General features: G+C 39.1%; 5 protein-coding genes across 5 annotated transcripts; 3 read left to right on the top strand and 2 right to left on the bottom strand.

Moving 5' to 3' along the window:
- On the top strand, positions 331-2022 carry LOC104749054 (proline-rich protein 3-like). The gene is made up of 2 exons (XM_010470628.2): positions 331-1289; positions 1388-2022. Exons 1-2 carry the CDS (start codon positions 452-454, stop codon positions 1714-1716), a joined length of 1167 nt encoding a protein of 388 aa, XP_010468930.1. The 5' UTR covers positions 331-451; the 3' UTR covers positions 1717-2022.
- Positions 2450-3163, top strand: LOC104753175. The gene has a single exon (XM_010475463.1). It carries the CDS (start codon positions 2450-2452, stop codon positions 3161-3163), a length of 714 nt encoding a protein of 237 aa, XP_010473765.1.
- On the top strand, positions 4692-5435 carry LOC109129419 (uncharacterized mitochondrial protein AtMg00810-like). The gene is made up of 2 exons (XM_019237644.1): positions 4692-5108; positions 5169-5435. Exons 1-2 carry the CDS (start codon positions 4692-4694, stop codon positions 5433-5435), a joined length of 684 nt encoding a protein of 227 aa, XP_019093189.1.
- Positions 6989-8445, bottom strand: LOC104749053 (RING-H2 finger protein ATL5). Its single transcript, XM_010470627.2, has one exon. It carries the CDS (start codon positions 8279-8281, stop codon positions 7499-7501), a length of 783 nt encoding a protein of 260 aa, XP_010468929.1. The 5' UTR covers positions 8282-8445; the 3' UTR covers positions 6989-7498.
- On the bottom strand, positions 15166-20796 carry LOC104749052 (ABC transporter C family member 14). Its single transcript, XM_010470626.1, has 9 exons — positions 20723-20796; positions 18192-20621; positions 18004-18090; positions 17177-17920; positions 16922-17086; positions 16012-16827; positions 15857-15920; positions 15522-15761; positions 15166-15429 (listed from the first exon to the last, which is right to left on the bottom strand). The coding sequence occupies exons 2-9, from the start codon at positions 20601-20603 to the stop codon at positions 15329-15331; spliced, it is 4629 nt and encodes a 1542-aa protein (XP_010468928.1). The 5' UTR covers positions 20604-20621; positions 20723-20796; the 3' UTR covers positions 15166-15328.

Raw genomic sequence — 22914 nt, 5'->3', positions numbered from 1 at the left:
CTTTTTAAATCAAAATTAAAGGGTTTAGGTTCAGATGTCACAAAAATGTCAATGATCATCTGTCTAAATATTTATATTTAAATGTTGATTTAGTAGAACGGCAGATACGTTTTGATATGCTTAGAACAAAAACAAAGTTAAACGTCTTTTTCAGTTCTCCGATCCTTTGGTCGGCGTGTGTGTGTTGTGCTTGTGCATGGTTGTAAGATGTAAATGGCCAACATGTTTTTTGATCGTGCATTACACTATGAGAATCCCAAACATGATTATCACTAATTTAGTCACATTCGAAGATAACATTTATATATTATTTATTTAAATTGTTATCACTCTTAACATTTTCTTATAAATCCCCATTTGATGAAGTCGTTTAACTCATCCCAATTCATATACAAAGAACACACAAAAAAAGGAGCTAGCTTAAGGCAAAAGACAAGCTAAACGCTCCGCAATGGCGATCACACGCGCCTCCTTTTCCATTTGCCTCATCCTCTCCTTGGTTACCATTGCCACTGCTGATTACTACTCTCCCTCATCTCCTCCTGTTTACAAGTCACCGGAACACAAACCCACCCTTCCACCTCCGGTTTACACTCCACCGGTTTACAAGCCTACCCTTCCTCCTCCAGTCTACACTAAGCCAACTATCCCACCCCCGGTTTACACTCCACCGGTTTACAAGCCTACGCTTTCACCTCCGGTTTACACTAAGCCAACTATCCCACCCCCGGTCTACACTCCACCGGTTTACAAGCCTACTCTCTCACCTCCAGTTTACACCAAACCAACTATCCCACCTCCGGTCTATAATCCACCGGTTTACAAGCCTACTCTCTCCCCACCGGTTTACACTAAGCCAACTATCCCACCCCCGGTCTACACTCCACCGGTTTACAAGCCTACTCTCTCCCCACCGGTTTACACTAAGCCAACTATCCCACCTCCAGTTTACACTCCACCGGTTTACAAGCCGACACTCTCCCCACCGGTTTACACTAAGCCAACTATCCCACCTCCAGTTTACACTCCACCGGTTTACAAGCCGACACTCTCCCCACCGGTTTACACTAAGCCAACTATCCCACCTCCAGTTTACACTCCACCGGTTTACAAGCCTACTCCTTCAGCTCCGGTCTACAAAAAGTCTCCAAGCTATTCATCTCCTCCCCCTCCATATGTGCCTAAACCAACCTACACTGCACCAGCCAAACCATACTTCCCAGAGATTCTTAAGGCGGTTGATGGCATCATCCTATGCAAAAACGGCTACGAAACCTACCCTATTCTAGGTATAAAAAAATACATACTTAAGCGTTCCAGATTAAATATTTACTATTAACAACAAAATCTCTAATCATATACTAACTTTTAATTTATATTCATGTAGGAGCAAAGGTAAAAATTGTGTGCCCCGACCCAGCATCATATGGGAAAAACAAGAACGAGGTTGTGATCTACAGCAATCCCACTAACTCTAAGGGTTACTTCCACGTGTCGTTGACCGACATCAAGGATCTAGCTTACTGCCGTGTCAAGCTTTACACATCTCCCATCGAGTCTTGCAATAACCCGACAAATGTCAACAAGGGTCTCACAGGAGTTCCCTTGTCGTTGTACGGATACCGTTTCTACTCCAACAAAAACTTGAAGCTCTTTAGCGTCGGACCTTTCTACTACACCGGTCCTAAGGCTGCTCCCGCCACTCCCAAATATTGATCGTGATGATCATCTTGCATGCTCATGATGCATTAATTATATGAGGTCACTTAAATCAATATTTTTTTTGTTTTGAGTTTTTTTTTCCCTTGAAAATGTTCATTTGTTTGTTTGTTCCGAACCTTCCGATTTCATTTGCTTCGCAGCATTCCCAAATGCAATCTATCATTTTGGTTATGCTTTTATTTTATATAATTATATATTAAATTATGTGGGGAATTTTATTGTCTGATTATGCGACTGCATAATAACAATATTAGTATTCTTCCGGGATGATTAAAGTTATATGGTAAAAGTACTTTATAATTTATGGCCATTACGTACAACACGTGTCTACTGAAAACATAAACAACGATTTGTCTAGTTAACGAGTTTATTGCTATAGTCATTAACCATTGATGGATTGCACAATATGAATCAGCAGCATTATTTTAACTAAATATACATGGAGTATGAATTACAAGAGCGCCATGAATCTATTAGTATAGGATAATACCAAATGATATTTGTGATAATACGAAATGATATTTGTGATACTCTTCTATAGATTTGAGTATATCATAATCTCTTGTACTATATATAGGATACACGTTTGATCAATGAAAATTAAGTTTTCACATTTCTTACATGGTATCAGAGCAAATCTGATCTTAAAAACTTTTTTCTCTTCGTTTTCTCTTTGTTCTACTTCCTCTGTTTTCCTTTTCTCCTCTGTTTTTTGTTCTCTGATCTCATGGCAAAAGAAGCTTCTTCTGGATCTGCTGAATCAGCCTCGATCTTTAACCCCTGCAGTCCTAAATCCACGCTGATCTCTCTCAATATGTCAAACATCACCAAATTAACCCCGACGAACTTCATTACCTGGAGGTTGCAGGTTCGTACTCTCCTTGAGGCGGATGAACTTCACTGGTTCATCGTTGATGATTCCTATATCCCTGAAGAAACAGTCAAACCTTCTAACGGTCCTGAGTTTGCCGCCTGGCAACGCCAAGACAAGATGTTGTATAGTTCTCTTCTTGGTTCACTATCTCTTGCGATTCAACCAATTGTTGCAAGAGCAACCACGTCTCGTGAAGTATGGGAGATTTTTCATCGTACCTATGGTAAACCATCCAGTGGTCATATCAAACAACTCAAACAAGAAATCAAGCATCTCACCAAGGACAACAAGTCTATTAATGAGTACATGCGAATCATCGTTGACAAAACTGATCAACTTGCGCTTCTAGGTGCGGCCATGGAACATGAAGACCTGCTTGATGTTATCACCGGTGGTCTTGGTGATGACTACAGAGCAATTGTGGAGATGTTCAATGGTCGTGATGTCCCAATCTCCATTGATGAGCTCCATGAAAAGCTTTTCAATCGTGAAAACACTCTGCATAGTGAAGAAGTCATCCCCAACTCTGCTCGTGTCACGGCAAATAATGCTCAGTTCCGTTCTTAGCAAGGACGTGGCTCCTTTTCTGGTAATCGTGGAGGCCACTCCAACTCTCATGGTGGCTACTCACCCTCTCGTGGAGGATTCCGTCCACCTCGTCCCTACCTTAGGAAGTGTCAGATTTGTGGAGTGCAGGGTCATGGTGCCAAACGATAACCGCAATATCAGCAGAGTATCTCCACCTCTCCTCACCAACAATACTCACCTCATCAGGCATCTCCCTATCATGGTCTTCTACCTTGGCCTGCGTCTGCTTCGCATCTCCCGCTTCCGTCTCCACAATGGTCTAGTCAGGCACACCATACGACTGCAACCTCTCATGACTTGTATCCGTAGCTTCTGCACAGTGGTGCTTCACACCACATTGCTAGTGATCTCTCCAGTTTATCTCTACACTCTCCTTACACTGGCGGTGTGAGTGTAACGGTTGGCAATGGAGTTGCTCTCCCGATCACACACACTGGTTCCACCATTCTCCCTTCCACCTCTCGTTCCCTCTATCTTAATAATGCTCTATGTGTTCCATCAATACACAAGAATCTTATATCAATGAACAAACTTTGCAAAGCTAACAATGTTTTGGTTCAATTTTGTCCTTTTGATTTTCAGGTGAAGGATCTCAAAACGGGGACAACTTTACTCAGCGGCAAGGCCAATGAGGGAGTGTACGAATGGCCTCTGAAACACACTCCACCCATCTCTGCTTTTTTATGCTCCAAATCCTCTCTTGCGGATTGGCACTCTCGCTTAGGACACCCACATTCTCATACTCTTCGCCATATGATTTCTAGTTTTTCTTTACCACTTTCAAACGCATTGTCTTCTTCTCTTATTTGCAACTCTTGTTCTAGTAATAAAATTCACAAATTGCATTTCTCCCCCTCAACTCTTGTCTCAAAAGCACCTCTTGATATTATTTTCTCTGATGTCTAGACATCACCAGTTACTTATGTTGATGTTACAAATACTATGTTCTTTTTGTTGATCACTTCACCCGGTACTCCTGGCTATATCCATTGAAAACAAAGTCACAAGTCGCTCAAGTGTTTCCTCTCTTCAAATCTCTGGTTGAAAACCGCTTCAAGACTGCTATCACCACCCTCTACTCTGACAATGGAGGAGAGTACATTGCTCTCAAACACTCCCTTGGCACAAATGGCATCACACATCTAACGACACCTCAACACACTCCTGAACACAATGGCATTGTTGAGCATCGTCATCGTCACATCGTCGAAACCGGACTTGCTCTTCTCTCCCATGTCGGCATCCCGACATCATACTGGATGTACTCGTTTGCCACAGCCGTGTACTTGATCAACCGTCTCACAACTCCAAACCTGTCGAACACATCACCGTACCAGCTCATGTTTCAGTCTACACCAAATTATGCCAAACTCCGCATCTTTGGCTGCCTCTGCTACCCTTGGCTTCGCCCCTACGGTCAGAATAAATTCTAGCCCTGGGATTTTAAACCGAACCGAAATAACCGAACCGAACCGAACTGAAGGATTGTCTTCTCGGTCTTGGCTTTATGAACTCCGTTGCTGACGCATCTCTCTTCATCCTTCGCACACGCATTGCTTATGTCTACATTCTTGTTTACGTGGATGATATCATAATCACGGGTTTGTCTCTGGCTGAAATCACTCGCATTACCACTCTGTTCGCTGCCAAGTTCTCTCTCAAGCAACTTGGGAATCTCTCCTATTTTCTTGGGATGGAAGCTACTCATACTCCTGCTGGTCTGCTCCTTACTCAAACAAAGTTCATCACTGATATACTTCGTAAAGCAAAGATGTTTCATGCTAAACCGGTTGCCACACCTATGTCCTCTTCGGATATTCTCACGCTAGCTATCGGGACTGTTCTCTCTGATCCGACTGAGTATTGTGCTACTGTTGGGAGTCTGCAGTATCTGGGTCTCACTCGTCCTGATATCGCCTTTGCGGTAAACCGACTTTCTTAGTTTATGCATAAGCCAACTGATGTGCATTGGGTTGCTGTGAAGCGTGTCCTTCGTTATTTGGCTGGTTCTCCTCACAAAGGCATTTTTTTCTCAGCCTCGACTCCTCTCTCTCTCTCTCTTCATGCGTACTCTGATGCAGATTGGGGAGGCAACCGTGATGATTACACCTCTACTGGTGCGTACATTGTCTATCTTGGCAAGCAACCTGGTCCTCGAAGAAACAGACCGGTGTCTCTCGGTCCTCTAATGAAGCAGAGTATATGGCTCTTGCAAATGCAGCGTCTGAAGTTAGGTGGCTCACCTATCTAATGACTGAGCTTGGTTTGCAATCTCCTGCTGTTCCGGTTCTGTTTTGTGATAATATTGGAGCTACTTACTTGGCGGCCAATCCGGTTTTCCACTCCCGGATGATACATCTGGCTCTTGACTATCATTTCGTCAGAGAACAAGTCCAGGCAAAGCTCTTCGTGTCTCTCACATCTTCTCGGCTGATCAGCTTGTTGATGCCTTGATCAAACCGCTTCCTCGAACGCGCTTCCTTCAGCTTATTTCCAAGATTGGACTCTCTTCTCGGCGTCCATCTTGAGGGGACATATTAATATAGGATAATACTAAATGATATATGTGATACTCTTGTATAGATTTGAGTATATCACAATCTCTTGTACTATATATAGGACACACGTTTGATCAATGAGAATTAAGCTTTCACATTCTCTACAGAATCAGCAGCATTATTTTAGTCGTGCGACCAAGTCTCGCACTTAATTATAAAAAAAAAAGTCTCGCATTTGTATACTACGTACGTGACAGAATTAAAATTCGTATATTATGCGCCTTGTCAAATACTAGTATACATCGTGCAGCAGGATCTTGCAGTCTAGTGTCAACATGTTGATTTTGTCCTCTTCAAATATGTGTTTATCGCGATGCTGTGTCGTGGGCACCAGATAACACCAACGGACAACGGCATTACTAGCCCTATAGGCTAGTAAAAAAAAAAAAAAAAAAAATTACTAGCCCTATAGTGATAGCAATTACTAGTAACGGCTACTTTTATCGATTAATAAACGATTAAAATCTACATTTAAATTTATAAATTTGGATTTGTGTCATAATCATTAATCCATGCGTTATGTACCGAACTCAATCCGCATTTTTGGACTTCACACCTGAAATTAGGTAATCGTTCGACTTATGTCTATTAAATGTAACGGATGTCGACCCCTTTTTCCCCCTTTTAACAAGAGTGTGGGTTGAATTGAGAGTCAAATATCATCTATCAAACATTTTTGGTCGACATATATGTTATATCAATGCATTATACATGCATGTATAAGGAATAAGTAATTGGTAATTTGACCCCACAAATCAATATGAAAATCGGAGACATGTGCACGAAAAAATAGCTTTTGAAACTGAAAGCTGCCTCGTCGTTATAATTTGTTTATTAAGAGGAAAAAGAAACTAAGAAATGAATCAGATTCCACTTTCTTTCTTAACCCATGCACACCGCACGCGAGTCGGTCGGATGGTCCACCCCTTTTCGAGTCTTTGAGTCCACGTCAGTTTTGTGTACGTGTCAATACAAGAGTCAAAACTCCATCCTACCTAATACCACATATTGCATATATATAACTATCAATTAATTAATTTCGGAAAGTTGCTTTTGTATTGTAATTAACCACTATTCTATTACAAGTAAATTATTATTGAATGATTTGCATTGTGTATCCATTTTCTCATAACACAACTATACACGGCCGACATTGTACGATTGAAACAACATTTTGACTAAAAAACAATAGATGGATTATTAATCTTTTAGTACAAATCTGTACAAAAACATTAGAGGGCCAACATAAGGTTAAAAATAATAATTAATGAATGAGATTTAAACTTGTAATTACAGAAACAAGATAATATCTCGATCACATGACGTCCTTAAACCGTTGAGATTACACTTCACTTATTTTAGTTACATGTCTCCAAATCAACCATTTTAAGAGGAGGAGAAAAAACAAAGAGAATAGTTTTGGTCTGGGAGGGTAATTCGCTTAGCGATTGCTTCTCCCTACTCTTAAACGACACCGTCCAGTATATACATTGATCAAACGGCTCCGTTACTTTATACATCACTTCCGTTCGCTTTTGTTCTGTTTTTCCAAACGCCGTCTCTCTGTAAAAGCAAACGTCTCAGTGATCGCCACGTGGATTTCCAAAACGCCATGTGTCGTCTTCCATGCCACTAATACGATTTTGCCCGCCCACCGAGTCCGAATTACCAGCTCGAATATCATGCCCACCCGTTTCCCCCCAAGAACCGGGTCGGATTCAATCACTGTCCAATGTTGCAAGAACAGAGGAAGTAATCAAATACTCCATAGCCTTTTCAATGAAGCCCGGTTATTATTCGACCCGTTATCTCCGGGTAAACCCGAATTAGAATCTTCAAATTCCCTCGGAATCTCCACAATTATACCGACTAAATCAATCGGCGGTGCTCTCTCACAAGCTTCCGTCGGAAATCTCACCGGCGAACCGGAGGATGAAGACGGCGTCGATGACTCGGATTCGTCCGAGGATGACGAACTCCCGGCTTCGGTATCCTCAATTGGCTTAACCGATGGAAACAAGGCAGGAACCGGTTCGGATTCGGTAACCGGTTGTACAGGTTGAACCGGAGCTCTGCAAAGGGGACAGCTAGATCTCGACCGGAACCACGTGTCGATACAATCAACATGGAACACGTGGCCGCATTTGGGAAGGACACGTCCTTCGTCGTCTTCTTCGAACTCCGACAAGCAAACAGAGCACTCCTCCAGTGGAGATTCATGGGTTTTGACGGAGTAGACGAATACCGGGATCTTCTCAAGCACCGTGGGATCGAGAGGAGAGAGGGACGCGGAGGATTGGGTGGGGTCTCGAGCAGCGGAGAGTGATCGGAGGTGAGCACTGATACGGCGGCGAATACGGCGGTTTTGACGGCGGAATAACCATCTGGCGTAGCTGTGAAAACAGAGGATTAAAATGACGGCGACGAAGAGGATGATGACTGAAGCAAGCATGATTTTGCCGTTAAGAGCGTAACGTGACGATCCATGGTTCATGTTTGCCCATATTGTCTTGCTACTGTCAAACACGTTACCACCCATTGTTTTAGGGAGAGAGAGAGAGAGAGTCAGAGAGAGAGAATGAAAGATGGAAGTGAGTGGGTGAAACGAAGAAGAAGAAGAGCGAGTGAGAAGTTTCCAATGTGCTGATGCTTCTGTGGGTTTGAATCTTCTTTATTTATAGACGACCAAAACTCATATTCATGTGAATTATTGGGCCCTCTTTATTATTATTATTTTATTTTATTTTTATTGTAATCTCCTTTTTCTATTATGTATATGTTTGTTTTGGTTTGGGATTTCTTGTTGATTTCGACTCAAGTAAGTTAACGTTATATGTATATACGAGTTATGTATATATTGCTAATATGAAGAAGAAAAAAAGATAATAAAACTTAAAAAGTGGAAAAAAAAGAGAAAAAGATAAAGGCTTTTACGAATTGCGACTTTTATTTTTTTTGGTTTTCGCAGAACATATATATATTCGTGTAATAGCTACTTGAGCTTTGAACCCACTTGTTAGTTGTTAGATGTGAGTTCTTCATAAAATATCGTGGAGACATACTTTCAGCAAGTCTTTGACCGTAGTTTGCTTTATGATTTTTAACATCTTGCTCACCAAATCCTTTTTTTTTTTCTTTTTGAGAATTTTAATTTTAATACTGTTCAACTTACAGGTTTGTCATTTTTATTTTTATTTTAGGCGTATCAGACTTTCTATATATCTTATATATATATTTTGATGTATCATTCTAGTTTACATTCAGCAATACCATATGTTGAAAATCTATATATATATATATAAGAAAAAGATATAGTAGATAGATAGCAATATAAACACACTTAGTAATAAGTGAAAAATGCATATGGTCCAAACCAAATGAAACGAAACTAAAAAAAGCCATAACTAAATAAACAGAAACGAACCATAAAATCTAGTAACGAATTAGCTTTTGGATCTCCATGAGTCATGGGGACTCAAGTCTTAAAGTAGTTTTAGTTTTGCTTAAATGCTAAGAGAAAGACTGTCCCAATCTGCCGGCTCTTTTATTTCTTTCTTCCTTTTTTATTTTTTTCAATAGATATAATAAATCTTTTGCTTTATTTCGCTCTTCTTCTTTTGTTTCTCTCTAATAATTATTTTTAATTTTGTTTTTGTTTAATTTCCGTCAACACTATAGCTTTGTTTGGGGGGAGTCTCTTTCAAAACATGTCTTTAAGACCGTTTTACACATCAGAAACCTACTAAATTTTTTGTCGTGAAGAGGATTTTCAAATGGCCCTTCCTTGCCAACGACCTTTGATGCCTTCACCCTTTTTTATTTTTTGGGTCTTGTTTCTCCTTTAAATAACATTGGAACTCTTCTTTCTTTTCTTTTTTTTTCGCATTCGTATTTCCACTTTCCTTCATTTTCAACACTATTACAACTATTATTTATTTTTTTATAACTCAATAGTTCTTTCTGGAGAATTGTACTATTAAATATCTAAGATCTTTCTAAGAACTTCGTAGGCCATTAGCGGTTCAAAATGATTAGACGCCTCCATGCCACTACGAATATTCCAATTTAACCTTACTTTACCGGTGGTCCATTTGGTAGACAAAGTAGCATGCATATAACAAAACTATACATAGGCTGGAATTTCACGTATATGCGTATAGTGGGATGGACTCGATTGCACAAGTCACGAACACTCACATGCTTCTTAATATGTAACATAAATATTACATGCATGGGTGTGTTCTTTTCGGTGTAGTTGCGGCAAGATCCGGCAACGCCAAATATAAAGGATGGAGAACATAAAATCCTCATTTTTCTTGACGATGTGGCAATAGTCGGAGACAAAACATTATAAATAGAGAGAGAGAGTGGATATATGTCGTTTGATTTTTTTGGGCGTCATTGGCGTTCCTTGCTGATCAATCAACGGTTAAACAGCAAACTAGTACATCAAACCAAGACTGGATGGATCTAAGTGACGCATAAACATTTTGACTATCGTACCAGTAACTTATATTTTTCTTTTAGACAATATATAAATTGAAAACGAGGACAGACAGAAAAAAAAAAAAAAAAAAAGAGAACTTACTAATTCACCTTGTTTCGGTTGTGATATTCAGTTATAATACAACGCATGGATTGCAAAATTTATATATATCGTTGGTTTAGGGTGGAAAAGGGTGTGTAATTAGACTTGTTTCCACGTTGAGTATTTTTTATTTTATTTGGTTGGTCAGTCAAAAGTAAATACGATATAATAAAAAGGATAAGGTCGGCCATTGGTCAAAACATTCTACAACTTGAGAGAGAAAAAACTCAAAAAGGCTAATGCAACCCCATGTGCCGTGCGCGTGCGGGATAACATGAAAATATCATACTTTTTATACGTCTGATGAAAATTACTCATCTTCTACTTTTTTTTCTTCTTTATTTTTTCAGCACACTACAATCTTTTTTTTTTTCCTACAGAAACTATATATTATATATTTTTAGTTTATCAGATAAAGTAGCTAAAATTTCAGTTCGAATATCAATATATGCAATACAGATTATCAGCTTTTTATTAAAAGAAATACTATTGACAGGATTATCCACCAAAATTTGTATTAAAGCTGACAGGTTTCTTAATAGTCATGACAAAGAGAAAAAATAAAGGAAACATCTGAAAAGGAGTTAGACCGAAAAAATGGATAATTCAGAAAAAAGTAAGAATTGTTTCATTAAAAAAAACGATTAAGAGTTATTACTTATCAGTATTTCACAATGTTTAAAGTACTACAAAGCGCACAAAAAGGTGTTGGAATAGTGTTTAGGGTGTCAGGCTGATTAAAGGTCTTCTAAGACCATTTTCACTCATAAGCAACTCATTTAAATTTCTTAAAATTAAATATTTAATATTTTATTAATAAAAGAAGATTTAACCATTCAGAAGAGAGAAATAAGAGAGTATCGTTCTCTCTCAGTTCCTAAAATGCTTATACAAGCAACGTTGCTTTAATTTCTCTCTTTTTAGTTATGTACTTTTAATATTTTTTAATATTTTAGTTAAAAGCAACCATATGCAAATCACCAGTCGAGATGCTCTAAATACATCAACTTGATAATGGATATGACTGGTAACATGTGTTACCATTCACTTAACTTGAATTATGGACTTAACTCAAATTTTATTCAAAAATATTACCAATTACTAACAAAACTAATATTTTTGAAGTTGAGTTTGAATAATCATGTGTTATGGTTGATGTACAAGTTTGAGGTATATCCTTTGTAAAATTGTTAACTCAAAAGATTATTCAACATTATGGAAATTCTCATGTGTTAAGAGTTGAGTTATCAGTTTTTTAAATGATTCAAACGATTATTTTTTTAAAAAGTATTTGTTATTTGTTTCTTTTTTGATGCTAAGCACCCGTAAACAACTTTGGTCAAAGATTTTTCTAAAATTTTCTAGTTTTCATCAAACTCTTTCAAACGAAAAACGTTGTTCCTACTATGATTCGTCGTTGAAACGTACGCGGAAATTTTAAGTTGTATATATAGATGCCTAAAGCTTATTGTCAAATAAGCACACTTTGAAGAAACAGTAGTATGGTTTTCTTTCTTCTACTCTTTTTATCCATCGAGTTTATATATATCTTTAAAAATATTAGTTCATATTACTAATATATTTTATTTGTTTTGATGAAGATGTCTAATGAAGGTGGTGCAGCTCGTGGCGAGGATGTTGGTGGGAGTGGAAGTACCCGCCGTAAGGTAATGAATATGTCACATACGCAGTTTAAAAACGTTGGATGTTTAGTATTTAATCTTTTAATGTGTATTATAGAAACAAATTGTATGGGATGATGAGTATATCAGAATATTCTTGGAGCTTCTTGATGTTGAATTGGCTAGAATTAGATACAAGCAGAAGCTACCGAAAGAAATCGGCCGAGTGCGGATTTGTGAAAAGTTTTTGGAACAAACTAAGATAAATCTTCTGTGGGATTCTTTCAAGAGCAAATACGATGCTTTGAGAAATAAGTGGAATGCTTATAAGAGGCTGAGAAATTTCACTGGAATACACTATGATCAGAACACTGGTTTTATTTACATGGATCATGTCATTATTCAAAGAGATAGGGTATGAAGGTGGAACCAAGAAAACGGGTTGTGATGGAGAATCGAGTCAGACGAAGACTTTTAATCTAGAAGATTAAAAATCTTTTAATAATATTCCTATCCCTTTTTCTAATGCATTTTAGGTTAAGTTTTTTTTTTTTTTGGGTTCAATGCTAATAAATTAGTTCTATTGTTCTTTATGTTACATGGTTTATGATCAATAAAATAATTAAGTTCTAATCCTAGTTTTTTTTATTTATTCTCATCTATTTATAGGTCATACGATTAAACGAGTTGTATTCTCGGGTTTTAGAAAATCTTACAGACGAGTTGCTAGAGTTGTACAATCTAGAATATGATGAGTATATGGATATGATAATGCAACCTTTGATGGAGTATTACAATTTTTATTTTTCTAAACAACCAATGGCGGAAGAACGAGGATTAGGTTGGCAAAACCTTGAAAGGCAGATTCGTAACAAGCCGGTATATTGTATGAACATGTTAAGGATGCATCCGGAAGCATTCAAGAACCTGTGCACAACGCTGGAGAAACGTTACAACTTACAGAGTACCGATAATATCAGTATTGATGATATGGTGGCAATATTTTTGGTTACATGCGGTCAAAATGCATCTCAACGCTTTGTTGGAATGACTTTTGGTCGTTCCCAAGAGACTGCTTATCGAAAGTTCCATGAGGTACTGGACGCTGTAGAGAGACTTGCATGTGAGTATTTAAAAACTCCAACAACAACATCACTCCAGCACTATCCTCGTAAGTTACAAGAAGATTCAAGATATGGGCCTTTCTTTAGTGGATTTTTTGGAGCACTTGATGGAACACATGTCAAAGTAATGGTTAGAGGTAGTGATGCATTCGAGTATTTTGATAGAAATGGACAGAAAAGTCTAAACATAATGGCCATATGCGATTTAAACATGATCTTCAAGTATGCATGGCTTGGCGCGNGCTAGGCGCAGCTGGATCCACACATGATTCATTGGTGTTGCAGTATGCAATAGATGGAGATCCTTTATTCCCGAGACCTCCTATAGGTAAGTATTATCTCGTCGATTCTGGATATGCGAACAAGCGGGGATTTCTAGCTCCATATAGAGGAAGCAGCAGAGAAAACATCGGATATCATCTTTCAGAGTTTGATGCAGGTGCTCCGAGGAACAAAAAAGAATTATATAATAGGTGGCATGCATCACTTCGTTCTGTGACAGAACGAACATTCGGAGTTTGGAAAAAAAATGGACGATTCTTGACAATTTGCCTCGTTATGATGTCAAGACTCAGAACAAAATTGTGCATGCTACTATGGTTCTTCATNACAATTTTATTAGGCTTCATAGAATTCCAGATGCTGATTTTGAAGACGAAAATGTCACTGCTCGAGATAGTCGTGGACGACGATTTGCAGAAGGCGAGCTTAATCGACTTGAGGAAGAAGAGGGAACAAATGATGGCCAATATATGAATAACGTACGAGATGAGATAGCAAATATGCTATGGAATGCATAGTCATTAGTTTCTCTCTTTTTATTTTCTATGTCTCAAATGTTTTTCATTTTTTTTACATAGGATCATTTTATTTATCTATTTTACTAGTAAGATTAAATGTTTATTTATCTATTTTAAATTATTCTATTTGAAAAATATTATTGTTCTTAATAATTTTTTTATTTTTATTTTTAATAGATACCGCATCTGATACATCAAAAATGTTACCAATCAATCATTTAAAAAAAATGTTTAATTTATTTTTTACTGCAAATTTACTACATCAAACTGCCGTTTATATCATGTAATTTAATTTTTACTGCAAGCTACATCGAATTTTAATACTTACTGCAACTCAATTTTGATAACTCGTGTTACTAGTCAGAGCCGTGTGATATTTTACAAACGTACAACTTTTAAGGAGCTCTGATATTTTACAATCAACCGAACCGTGTGAAAGTCGTAAATAAATGATGTAACAGCCAGTGAAGTTACACTTCGCTACAAGTCGTGGCCAGCTCATTCATCTCCCTTTTTCAATTTGCTTTATTTAAAATTTTCAACTTTAACTTTATTGCCTTTATTTTTATTTTATTTTTTAATTGTAAGAATAAATAAGTAAGGCAACATATTTTTTTTTCTGGTCAACAATTTATAAAATGAATATATATATCAATAATAAACGTTACCCGCTTTAAGCAAACAGAAAGGCAAAGCGATACCAATACCATGAGAGAAAAAAAAATGCAGAACAAGCCAATAAAATACTTAATATTTTTCATACATACGGTTTTGGTTACAGTTTATTTACATTATTTCGTTAGTTCCAAATTGAACGCTAACTAAAAAGCACACCACACGGTTATGGAGACGCAATGATCCAAAGTTTAAATTCGTGAACCTAACAAACGAACAAGCCGTGGGGAAAAAGGAAAGACTAAAGAGTAACTTTTGTATGTTGGATTTAATGAAATCTATTGATAGAGAAAACCCAAAAAGGTAAATTTATAAAGGATTGGATATTTTTGATCTAATCCAAAACTAGATAATGTGCTGAAGAAATGGAAAAAAAAAAAAAAAGTAAACTCAAATGAATCTTGTTAACATCATGTTATTTCGTCGGAATATTCCCTACGGAATCTCTGCGACCACAATAAAAAGAGTCCCCAAGCTCTCTTCTATTGTATTTTCTTATAGAACTTTTCTCGGCGTCAAAGATACTGACTGAATCAACTCGTAAGTACCAATCAGGGAGTTTTGAAAGACTTGTAACAAAAAAGAGTATCGCCCATAAAAAGTTAGACAGCGCATTGCCAAAGGAGGGAACTTGTGATTATTGGAATTTTAATAAATCTACATAAAGAGAACGTTTACTAGTTTTCATATTCATATTCATAATTACTAGATTAGTTGAGTCAACTAAGTTGACCAAAAAGAAACGAAAAGAAGAAAAAAAGAAAGTAAAGGTTGATCTCATATTCCGGCGGACCGGAGAGCATACTCTTGGACCAATGCAGCAAACAAAGACTGTCTCTCAAGCAAACGAACTGGGCTATCGTACTCTTTCGCTTTTCCTACACCCGTTAACAACAACTCCATTATTAACAATCCACCACAAAGTAAACTAAACAACTTGGGTTTGGGTGTTCCGTTTTTGTTTTCTTACCTGCGTCTATGACAAGAACGCGATCGCAGTCCATCACCGTTGGAATCCTATGAGCAATGCTGATAATGGTACAAGCCGCGAAATCCTCCCTTATGATCTTTTGGATCATAGCGTCAGTCTGCGAATCAACGGATGCAGTTGCTTCATCCAAAAACAGAATCCGGCTTCGTTTCAGCATTACTCTTCCTAAACAAAGTAACTGTCTTTGCCCTACACTCCAGTTCTCCCCGTTATCCGCCACTGTGACAGTAGTACAAGTATTCTCCAATGTTATCAATCATCATCTCCACACAAAATCTGTCAACTGTTTCATTACAAATCACTTTTTAACTCACCAAGAGAATCGAGCTTCTCGAGCTTGGAAGAAACAACATCCTTAAGTTGGCATCGCTCGAGACTCTGTAAAATAAAAAAACAGAGCAAATTTTATAAACCGTTGGATCAAGAATCGAAAAAAAAAAGGTTTAAACTTTTTAAATCGCTAACCAACCTTCCAGATTTCTTCATCAGAGTATTTCTCAGTTGGATCAATGTTACTCCTTACAGTTCCTTCGAAGAGAACAGGTTCTTGAGGAATGATACCAAATCTTGACCTTAGATCATGAAGTCCTAAAGTGCAGATATCAATCTCGTCGATGATTATCTTGCCACCAGATGGTTCCACAAGTCTAAACAAGACCTGAATCAAAGTCGATTTACCACTTCCTGTTCTTCCAACCACACCAATCTTCTCTCCTCCTTTAATGTCCATTGTAAGTCCCTTGAGCACAAGAGGCGTGTTTGGTCTATACCGCACCTTTACATCTTCGAGACGAATGTTACCTTTGTACGGCCAACTTGGAGGTGGACGGCTCTCTTTGATCTCCCATTTCGCTTCCGTGGGAATATCAGTGAACTGTTTGATTCTTTCAACAGAAACCATCTTGTTCTCTATGAAACAGCTTAGATATATCGCCCAAAACAGAACACCGTTCAGCGATAGTCCGTAAGAAAGTGATAGCCCAACATTCTCTGGTTTGATAATGCTGCTTGGTAATAAGACCATGAACAGAGCAGAGATGCAGAGTACCCAGCTCCCAATAAGCTCTAGTCGAAATCCGAGCCATTCGTTTGAACCATTGTTGTGGAAGTCCATCCTGAGATTGTCGTTGACTCGCTTCACATTCTCTTGCCTAAACATTTGCTGTTTCTTGAAAGATCGGATCGTCATCACCCCAGCTATGCTCTCTGAGAAATGGTGGATTACTGGGGCCTTGGTGATTGAGTCAAGACGAGTTAGTTCCCTAGATGATGCAAGGTAATACCCCTGTTGGATCCAAAAATCAATCAGATTGTTTTTGTACAGATAACATCAAAGAGCTACTAGCATCAGAACAGAAACATCTCTTTTCCACACTTACCCGGTACCAAATGTTAAGCCATCCAAGCGGAATTATGAAGAAAACAGTTGGCCAAGCGTATTGACAGGTTACTATGAAGATACTGAGCAGAGTAGTATACATTGTGGCTACTAATCCTATCATGAACGGGATGAAGATATCCACATTGGTCTGATCAGTTGATGCCTGCAATAAACATTATAATGAGAGACTAATATGTCTTTAAATTGAAATCTTTCTGGTTTTCTATATTTTAAATGGAGAAAGTTATCTAACCCGACTGAGGATTCTTCCCGATGGCGTGGTGTCGAAGAAAGACATTGGTGCGTGCACGAGACTGTTGAGAATCTGTTTGAAGAAGATCTGAGCAGTCTTGAGGCCTAAGTGAGTGACGTAAAATGCACGGATGCATACAAGAACAATGGAAACAGCAGCTATAATTACATAGACGCGGATGAAGACTGTAGCGTCGAAGGAAACCTCGTTTTTGGCTGATGTTTCATAGGCAAGCCAATAATCACTAGCCATTAAAGAGCCTTGCCAAGCTACAGAGAAGACTAGAACAAGTATTATTCCCCACCAGCCATAAGCTTCGGTTGAGTAAAGTTTGTAAACTTGAAAGCTCACTTGTCCGACTTCTCTTTCTTCGTCTTTGATCAGTCTTGATCCATCTTCTGGGATGTTAGATCCGAGAAACGACTTGATGCTTTCATCGTTTAGCTCGCCCAAACGAGGAGACTCTATTGAAGTAGTTCTTAGTATTCTTGGAGACTCCATTGAAGTAGTTCTATGTATACTTGGAGATTTTGGTGTTGGTGGTAAACGGGGAGATTCTATTGAAATAGTTCTCTGTGTTCTTGGTGATGCCACTGGCACATTTGCTGCAGTGGACGATGCTGAGCCAGCTTCAACTAGCTCCATTGATGTCTCGTGCGCAGCTACCAGTTCCCCAAAATCTAACCCGGAGCTCACTAGTTCGTCGTATCTTCCTGACTGCACGATCATTCCATCTCGCATAACCTGTAATATGGAACCATTCATTACCAAATTCCTAAAATCCTGAACTCAAATAAGTTTACATTTTTTGTTCCTTGGAATTGTACCAAGATGCGATCAACGTTGTGAAGGAAGTCTACTTGATGAGTTACTAGCAAGATTGTCTTTCCTTTTAAGGCTCCCCTTACACATTTCTGCAGACACATAATCACAAAGAAAGAAAGAAGATTAAGTTTTATGCTTTATAATTTTATTTTGATGAACTTAAAACTGATAGATGATTAAGTGTTCACACCTTGAATATGTCTGAACCAGTATGAGCATCCACGGCGCTAAAGACATCATCGAGTAAATACACATCTGATTCCTGATAAACCGCTCGTGCAAGTTGTATCCTCTGCTTCTGACCTCCACTAAGGTTAATTCCGCGTTCCCCGATCTCAGTCTGGTCTCCAAACTCCATAATCTGCATATCTTTTTCTAAACAACAAACCTTGAGAACTTCATTGTACTTGCCTCTCTCCATGGGAAGACCAAACAATATATTGTCTTGAACCGTTCCGTTCTGAATCCACGAAGTTTGTGCTACATAAGCCGTTGTCCCACAAACTCGAACCTTGCCTGAAAGTTTGTGCATTTCGCCGAGAACCGAAGCTAACAGTGACGACTTCCCTGATCCAACTGTCCCTACAATCGCAGCGAGTTCTCCTTTCTTAACCTCAAAGTTTATGTTTTCAATTGCAGGCACATCGTCTTCATCATCCCAACTAAAGCTCCCATCTTTGATCTTCACAGCGACATTCCCGTCACACCCTTGGCTCCTTTCCACAGTCTCTTCCGACAGCTCTCGGCTCATCATGTAAGCGTCAAGTCTTCCTAGAGAGATCATAGCCTGAGAAAGAGAGATCATAGACTGCGGAAACGTCCTGATCGGTTCTTGAAGAATCTTGAAAATCGTTGTCGTGGTGAAAACGGTGCCTGCATCAAGCTTGACACCCAAGAAAACCGCGGTTGCGAAAGTGAGCGCTGAGATCAACACCGGCGTGCTCCATAGCACAATGATGTTCCCAGCGATGGAGTAAAGAAACTTGGATAGCCAACCAAACTCCATGTCTCTATACTTGAGAATCCTCTCGTTGAAATGGTCTTCCCAAGCTTGAAACTTGATCACTCTCATGTAATTAAGCATCTCATTAGTTGCTTTCATCCGTGAGTCACGGTTCATCATCAGGCTAAACTGAAACCTATTGTTTCGTTTCGTCCCCAAGAGAATGAACATGAAAATACCGGTTAGACCGATGATAGTAGTCACGACAGAAGGTCCAAGAGTACCGTAGAGAAGCACAATAGCCACAGTTACTTGCAAAGGCATGAGCCAAATTGCGTGGAGCTGAAGCATCATATCAGAGAGCTGCTGTGCATCAACGGCCATGTAGTTCACGATTTGACCAACGCCGTGGTTCTGACGAGCCGAGCCGGTTAGCTTCAACCCTTTCTTGTAAAGAGCTGTAATGAGAGTGGATCTTATAAGCATCCCTAGCTTCTGAGAATTGAAATTGAACTGATGAGTCGACAAGACCTCGACGAATTTAGCGACCAGGAGGATGAGGACGAGGTAGTAACCCTGCGACGGCGACGATCCTTTGCCGGAAGTGAAATCGACGAAGCTTTGGATGAGAACGGGACCGACGTAGATGACACAGAGACGGATGATGGCTAGAACCGCCGTGAATGCGATCTCCTTCCAGAAACATCGGATGAGAGTCGTACGGACGGGGTTTCTCGAGTTCTCTTGAGGTTTGGGCCATTTCGATTCGAAGAGAGTCGCGAGCTTCTCTGCCCTGTGCTCCGGTGAAAGAGTCGGGACTTGGTCGAGGTTTAACGGAGATTTGTAGCCTTTGCTAAGTAAAGGGTTCATCCATAACCAGAACGTTTTCGATACGAACGATGCTGATGCGAACAGTGAAACGTTCTCGGATTTATTTAAAACGACGTCGTTTCGTTTCGCCGGGACCGTGACGCTGGTGGTTACTACTAGTCCGGTGGATCCTTTGATGGAGACGAGAAGAAGAACGGCGGTTAAAGGGAAGGAGATGAACGAAGCGACGTCGTCTGCTCTTAGAGTCGCGGCGGCGGAGTCGTCGGAGATTAGATGGAGAATACCGGAGACGGCGAAGAGGGCTGTGACGACGAAGTTGCAAACCCAGTAGATTCGTAACGATAACGGATGAGTGGAAGATGCGAATCTTTTTTGGTGGAGAACCAAAACGGCGATGACGACGTTAGTAACGGCGTGAGTTAACCAAAAGAGGGCGTCGACGTTGGACCGAGAAGAAACAGAGGTGAAAGCCAAGACGCAGAGCACGACAGAGCAAAACGACAGGAGTATTGTTACTAAGATTGTCGTTTTGAACAACAGCCCCGTTGTTCTGGTTCGTGTTCTTCTTCCGAGTAGAGGCTTTGTGATGTCAGCCGCCTCACCGTTGGTTCTTGAAGAAGAAGAAGAGAAGAGTTTTTGGATAGCGAAGAAGACAAGGATGAGGAGGAAGAGAAGATCGACGGTGGAGGAGAGAAGTCGCTGAGGACAAGGAGAGAGGAAGATGAATCTTAGCCATTGGATTAGAGCTGGAAGAGATGAAGATGGCTCTATGACTGCTGATGAAGAACATGAGAGATCGGAGACCCAAGAAGACGAAAGCCACCGCATCGTCTCTCGCACAATAAACTTCCACGAACAACAAAATTATCTCTGAATTTATTATTACGATGATGCAATGATACTTACAAGTATATATTAAACAATTATAACCGTTGGAAAATACTTACAAGTTACAACTACAAGGCAGCCGAGTGGAGAAAGAAGACAAGAGTAGTCGTACTAGACTACAAGTGACTCAGAGTGAGTAGCTAAATTAGTATTTTTCATGATATAAAAGATTCACTGAATACTGTATTTGCAGGGACACGTGTGAAGAAGGGATCAGTTATAAATTTGGGTGGACACGAACGAATCATTGATTCGGGGAGTTGAAAAATGGATGTCACTTTCTGAACAAATTATTTTGTACTACTATACTTAGTGGAGAAATCTCTCCTTGTTTTTTTTTAATATAATTTCTATCCATGATCCATCCGACCATGTGACGTTTGTTTCGTTCTTTTGGTGTTTTCCTTTTCTTTTTCTTTGTGTTATGAATTCTGACAATTGAATAACAAATAGCACTAAAAGTCTAAACCTAACAAAATATAATAATGATTTTGATGGTTATATGATATATCATCAATAAGTGTATATATAATTTGATGAAAATTTTATCTAGATTAAAGAAACAGGTCTGTTTTTGTTTTTTAAAGCTCCCATCTACCAAATTTGGATGTGGAGAGAAACGGAAAACGTCATGGAGCTGCTCCAGTAATGTTTGGTGTGTCACGGTTAGTGATTAGCACCATGAGTAAAGAAACTCGCAATAGACTCATTCCCTTATCTGGGCAAAGACACAGTCCGTACGATACTCTCTTAACCTAGCTAATTTTGACTAATTAACACAACCCAGATAAGTCAAAATACATTACTTGAACTTTAAAGTTTTTTTTCAATGCAATCTTGTAAGAATGGTATGTCATCATGCGTGACCCTAATCACGAATAAAATCAATACTTATGTCATTGAGGGCAAACGCCATATTCTTGGATATATGCGTATGTACTCATGGAAAACGCACATAGATTCTCGTCTGCTCTATTGTCTTTTCTTTCTATTTTATTTTGAATAAATTTTTTTTTTGTCATCTAATGTTATATTGATAATACTTGGAATGTTACACCGAGAAATACAACTTTGCTGGCGGAAAAACGATATATTCCCAGAGTCTAAGTCCAAACAAGGAAAGCTAGGCCGGCGGACAAAGGATAAGTCCCCGGAGTCAACTAAAACTACACAACAGAAAGATTAAAAGCCAAAACGAAAGAGATCGAAACCAAACAACTAAGAACTAGAGGCATAAACAATAAAACCCAAAAGATAAACACTAGTTCTAAACGAACAAATCGATCTTTTCTTCTGAAGTTCCTGCGAATGAGATGTACCAATGTTGCCCACGGCCACCACATCGATCACAAATGCCTCCTCCTATCACAGTGAGAGGTGATCTCTCGGAACCAAGAACCATGACTTCATAATCTGAGAAGTAAATGCTCAATTCAGAACCTCAAGCATTTCCAGATGGGGCGGAGACGACTGATGCGTCAAGGGTGCGCCTAGTTAGAAGCCATAAACGCAATCCGACATCCTCCAGATTCGGAAACGCGAAGACAAGGAGCAAGACAAAACAACCTCGATGAGCCTTGATACAAGAACAAGAACGACACTCATCTACAGAAGTTATCATCACCAGCAACTTCCACCTAAGAGCAGAAAGATCTAAAGCATAGAACCAAGCATAAACTTCACACAACAAGAGCCTCTTCTTAGAAAGGAGACGAACCAAGAGGGAGACTAAAAGATAAATCATGGCAATTAAAGGTGAGCGAAAAGACACAGGCAGGGTGAAGTCTGTAGACTAAAGCCCCGTCGATCTTAGATCCGGCACCATCTTCCTCGCACGAGCCACAAACCAAACAGATGAGAGACACTCGACCGCTTCCGCAAGACACCCAAAATCACATATCGAATCAACTAGATAGAAACCCCAAATGAAGGCCAAAAAACTTCCCAGAACTTAATACAAAAACTAAAAAGAAACGAGAAAAAACAAAGCAGGGAGACCAGAGCCGGTGCTAGAGGAGCCACCGCACTCTGGTCTCAGATCTGAAAAAAACTTGAGCGGCGACGGCTATTAGGTTTAGGCGAGCGAGAGAGAAAAAAAGTCTTTCACATGAACTTCTATTGAAGATTTTGAATAAATTAAGAAGAACATATTCACGTTTAGACACATAAAGCCTATTTTATTCAACATATTTAAAGTTTAACATAGGATATTATTTATTCATCATCATCATTTTTTAATCAAATATAGATG

The sequence above is a fragment of the Camelina sativa genome, chromosome 16 (genome assembly GCF_000633955.1).
Source record: "Camelina sativa cultivar DH55 chromosome 16, Cs, whole genome shotgun sequence".
Taxonomy (NCBI): Eukaryota; Viridiplantae; Streptophyta; class Magnoliopsida; order Brassicales; family Brassicaceae; genus Camelina; species Camelina sativa.
The sequence above is the reverse complement of the archived record's forward strand: the minus strand, read 5'-3'. Positions and strand labels throughout refer to the sequence as shown.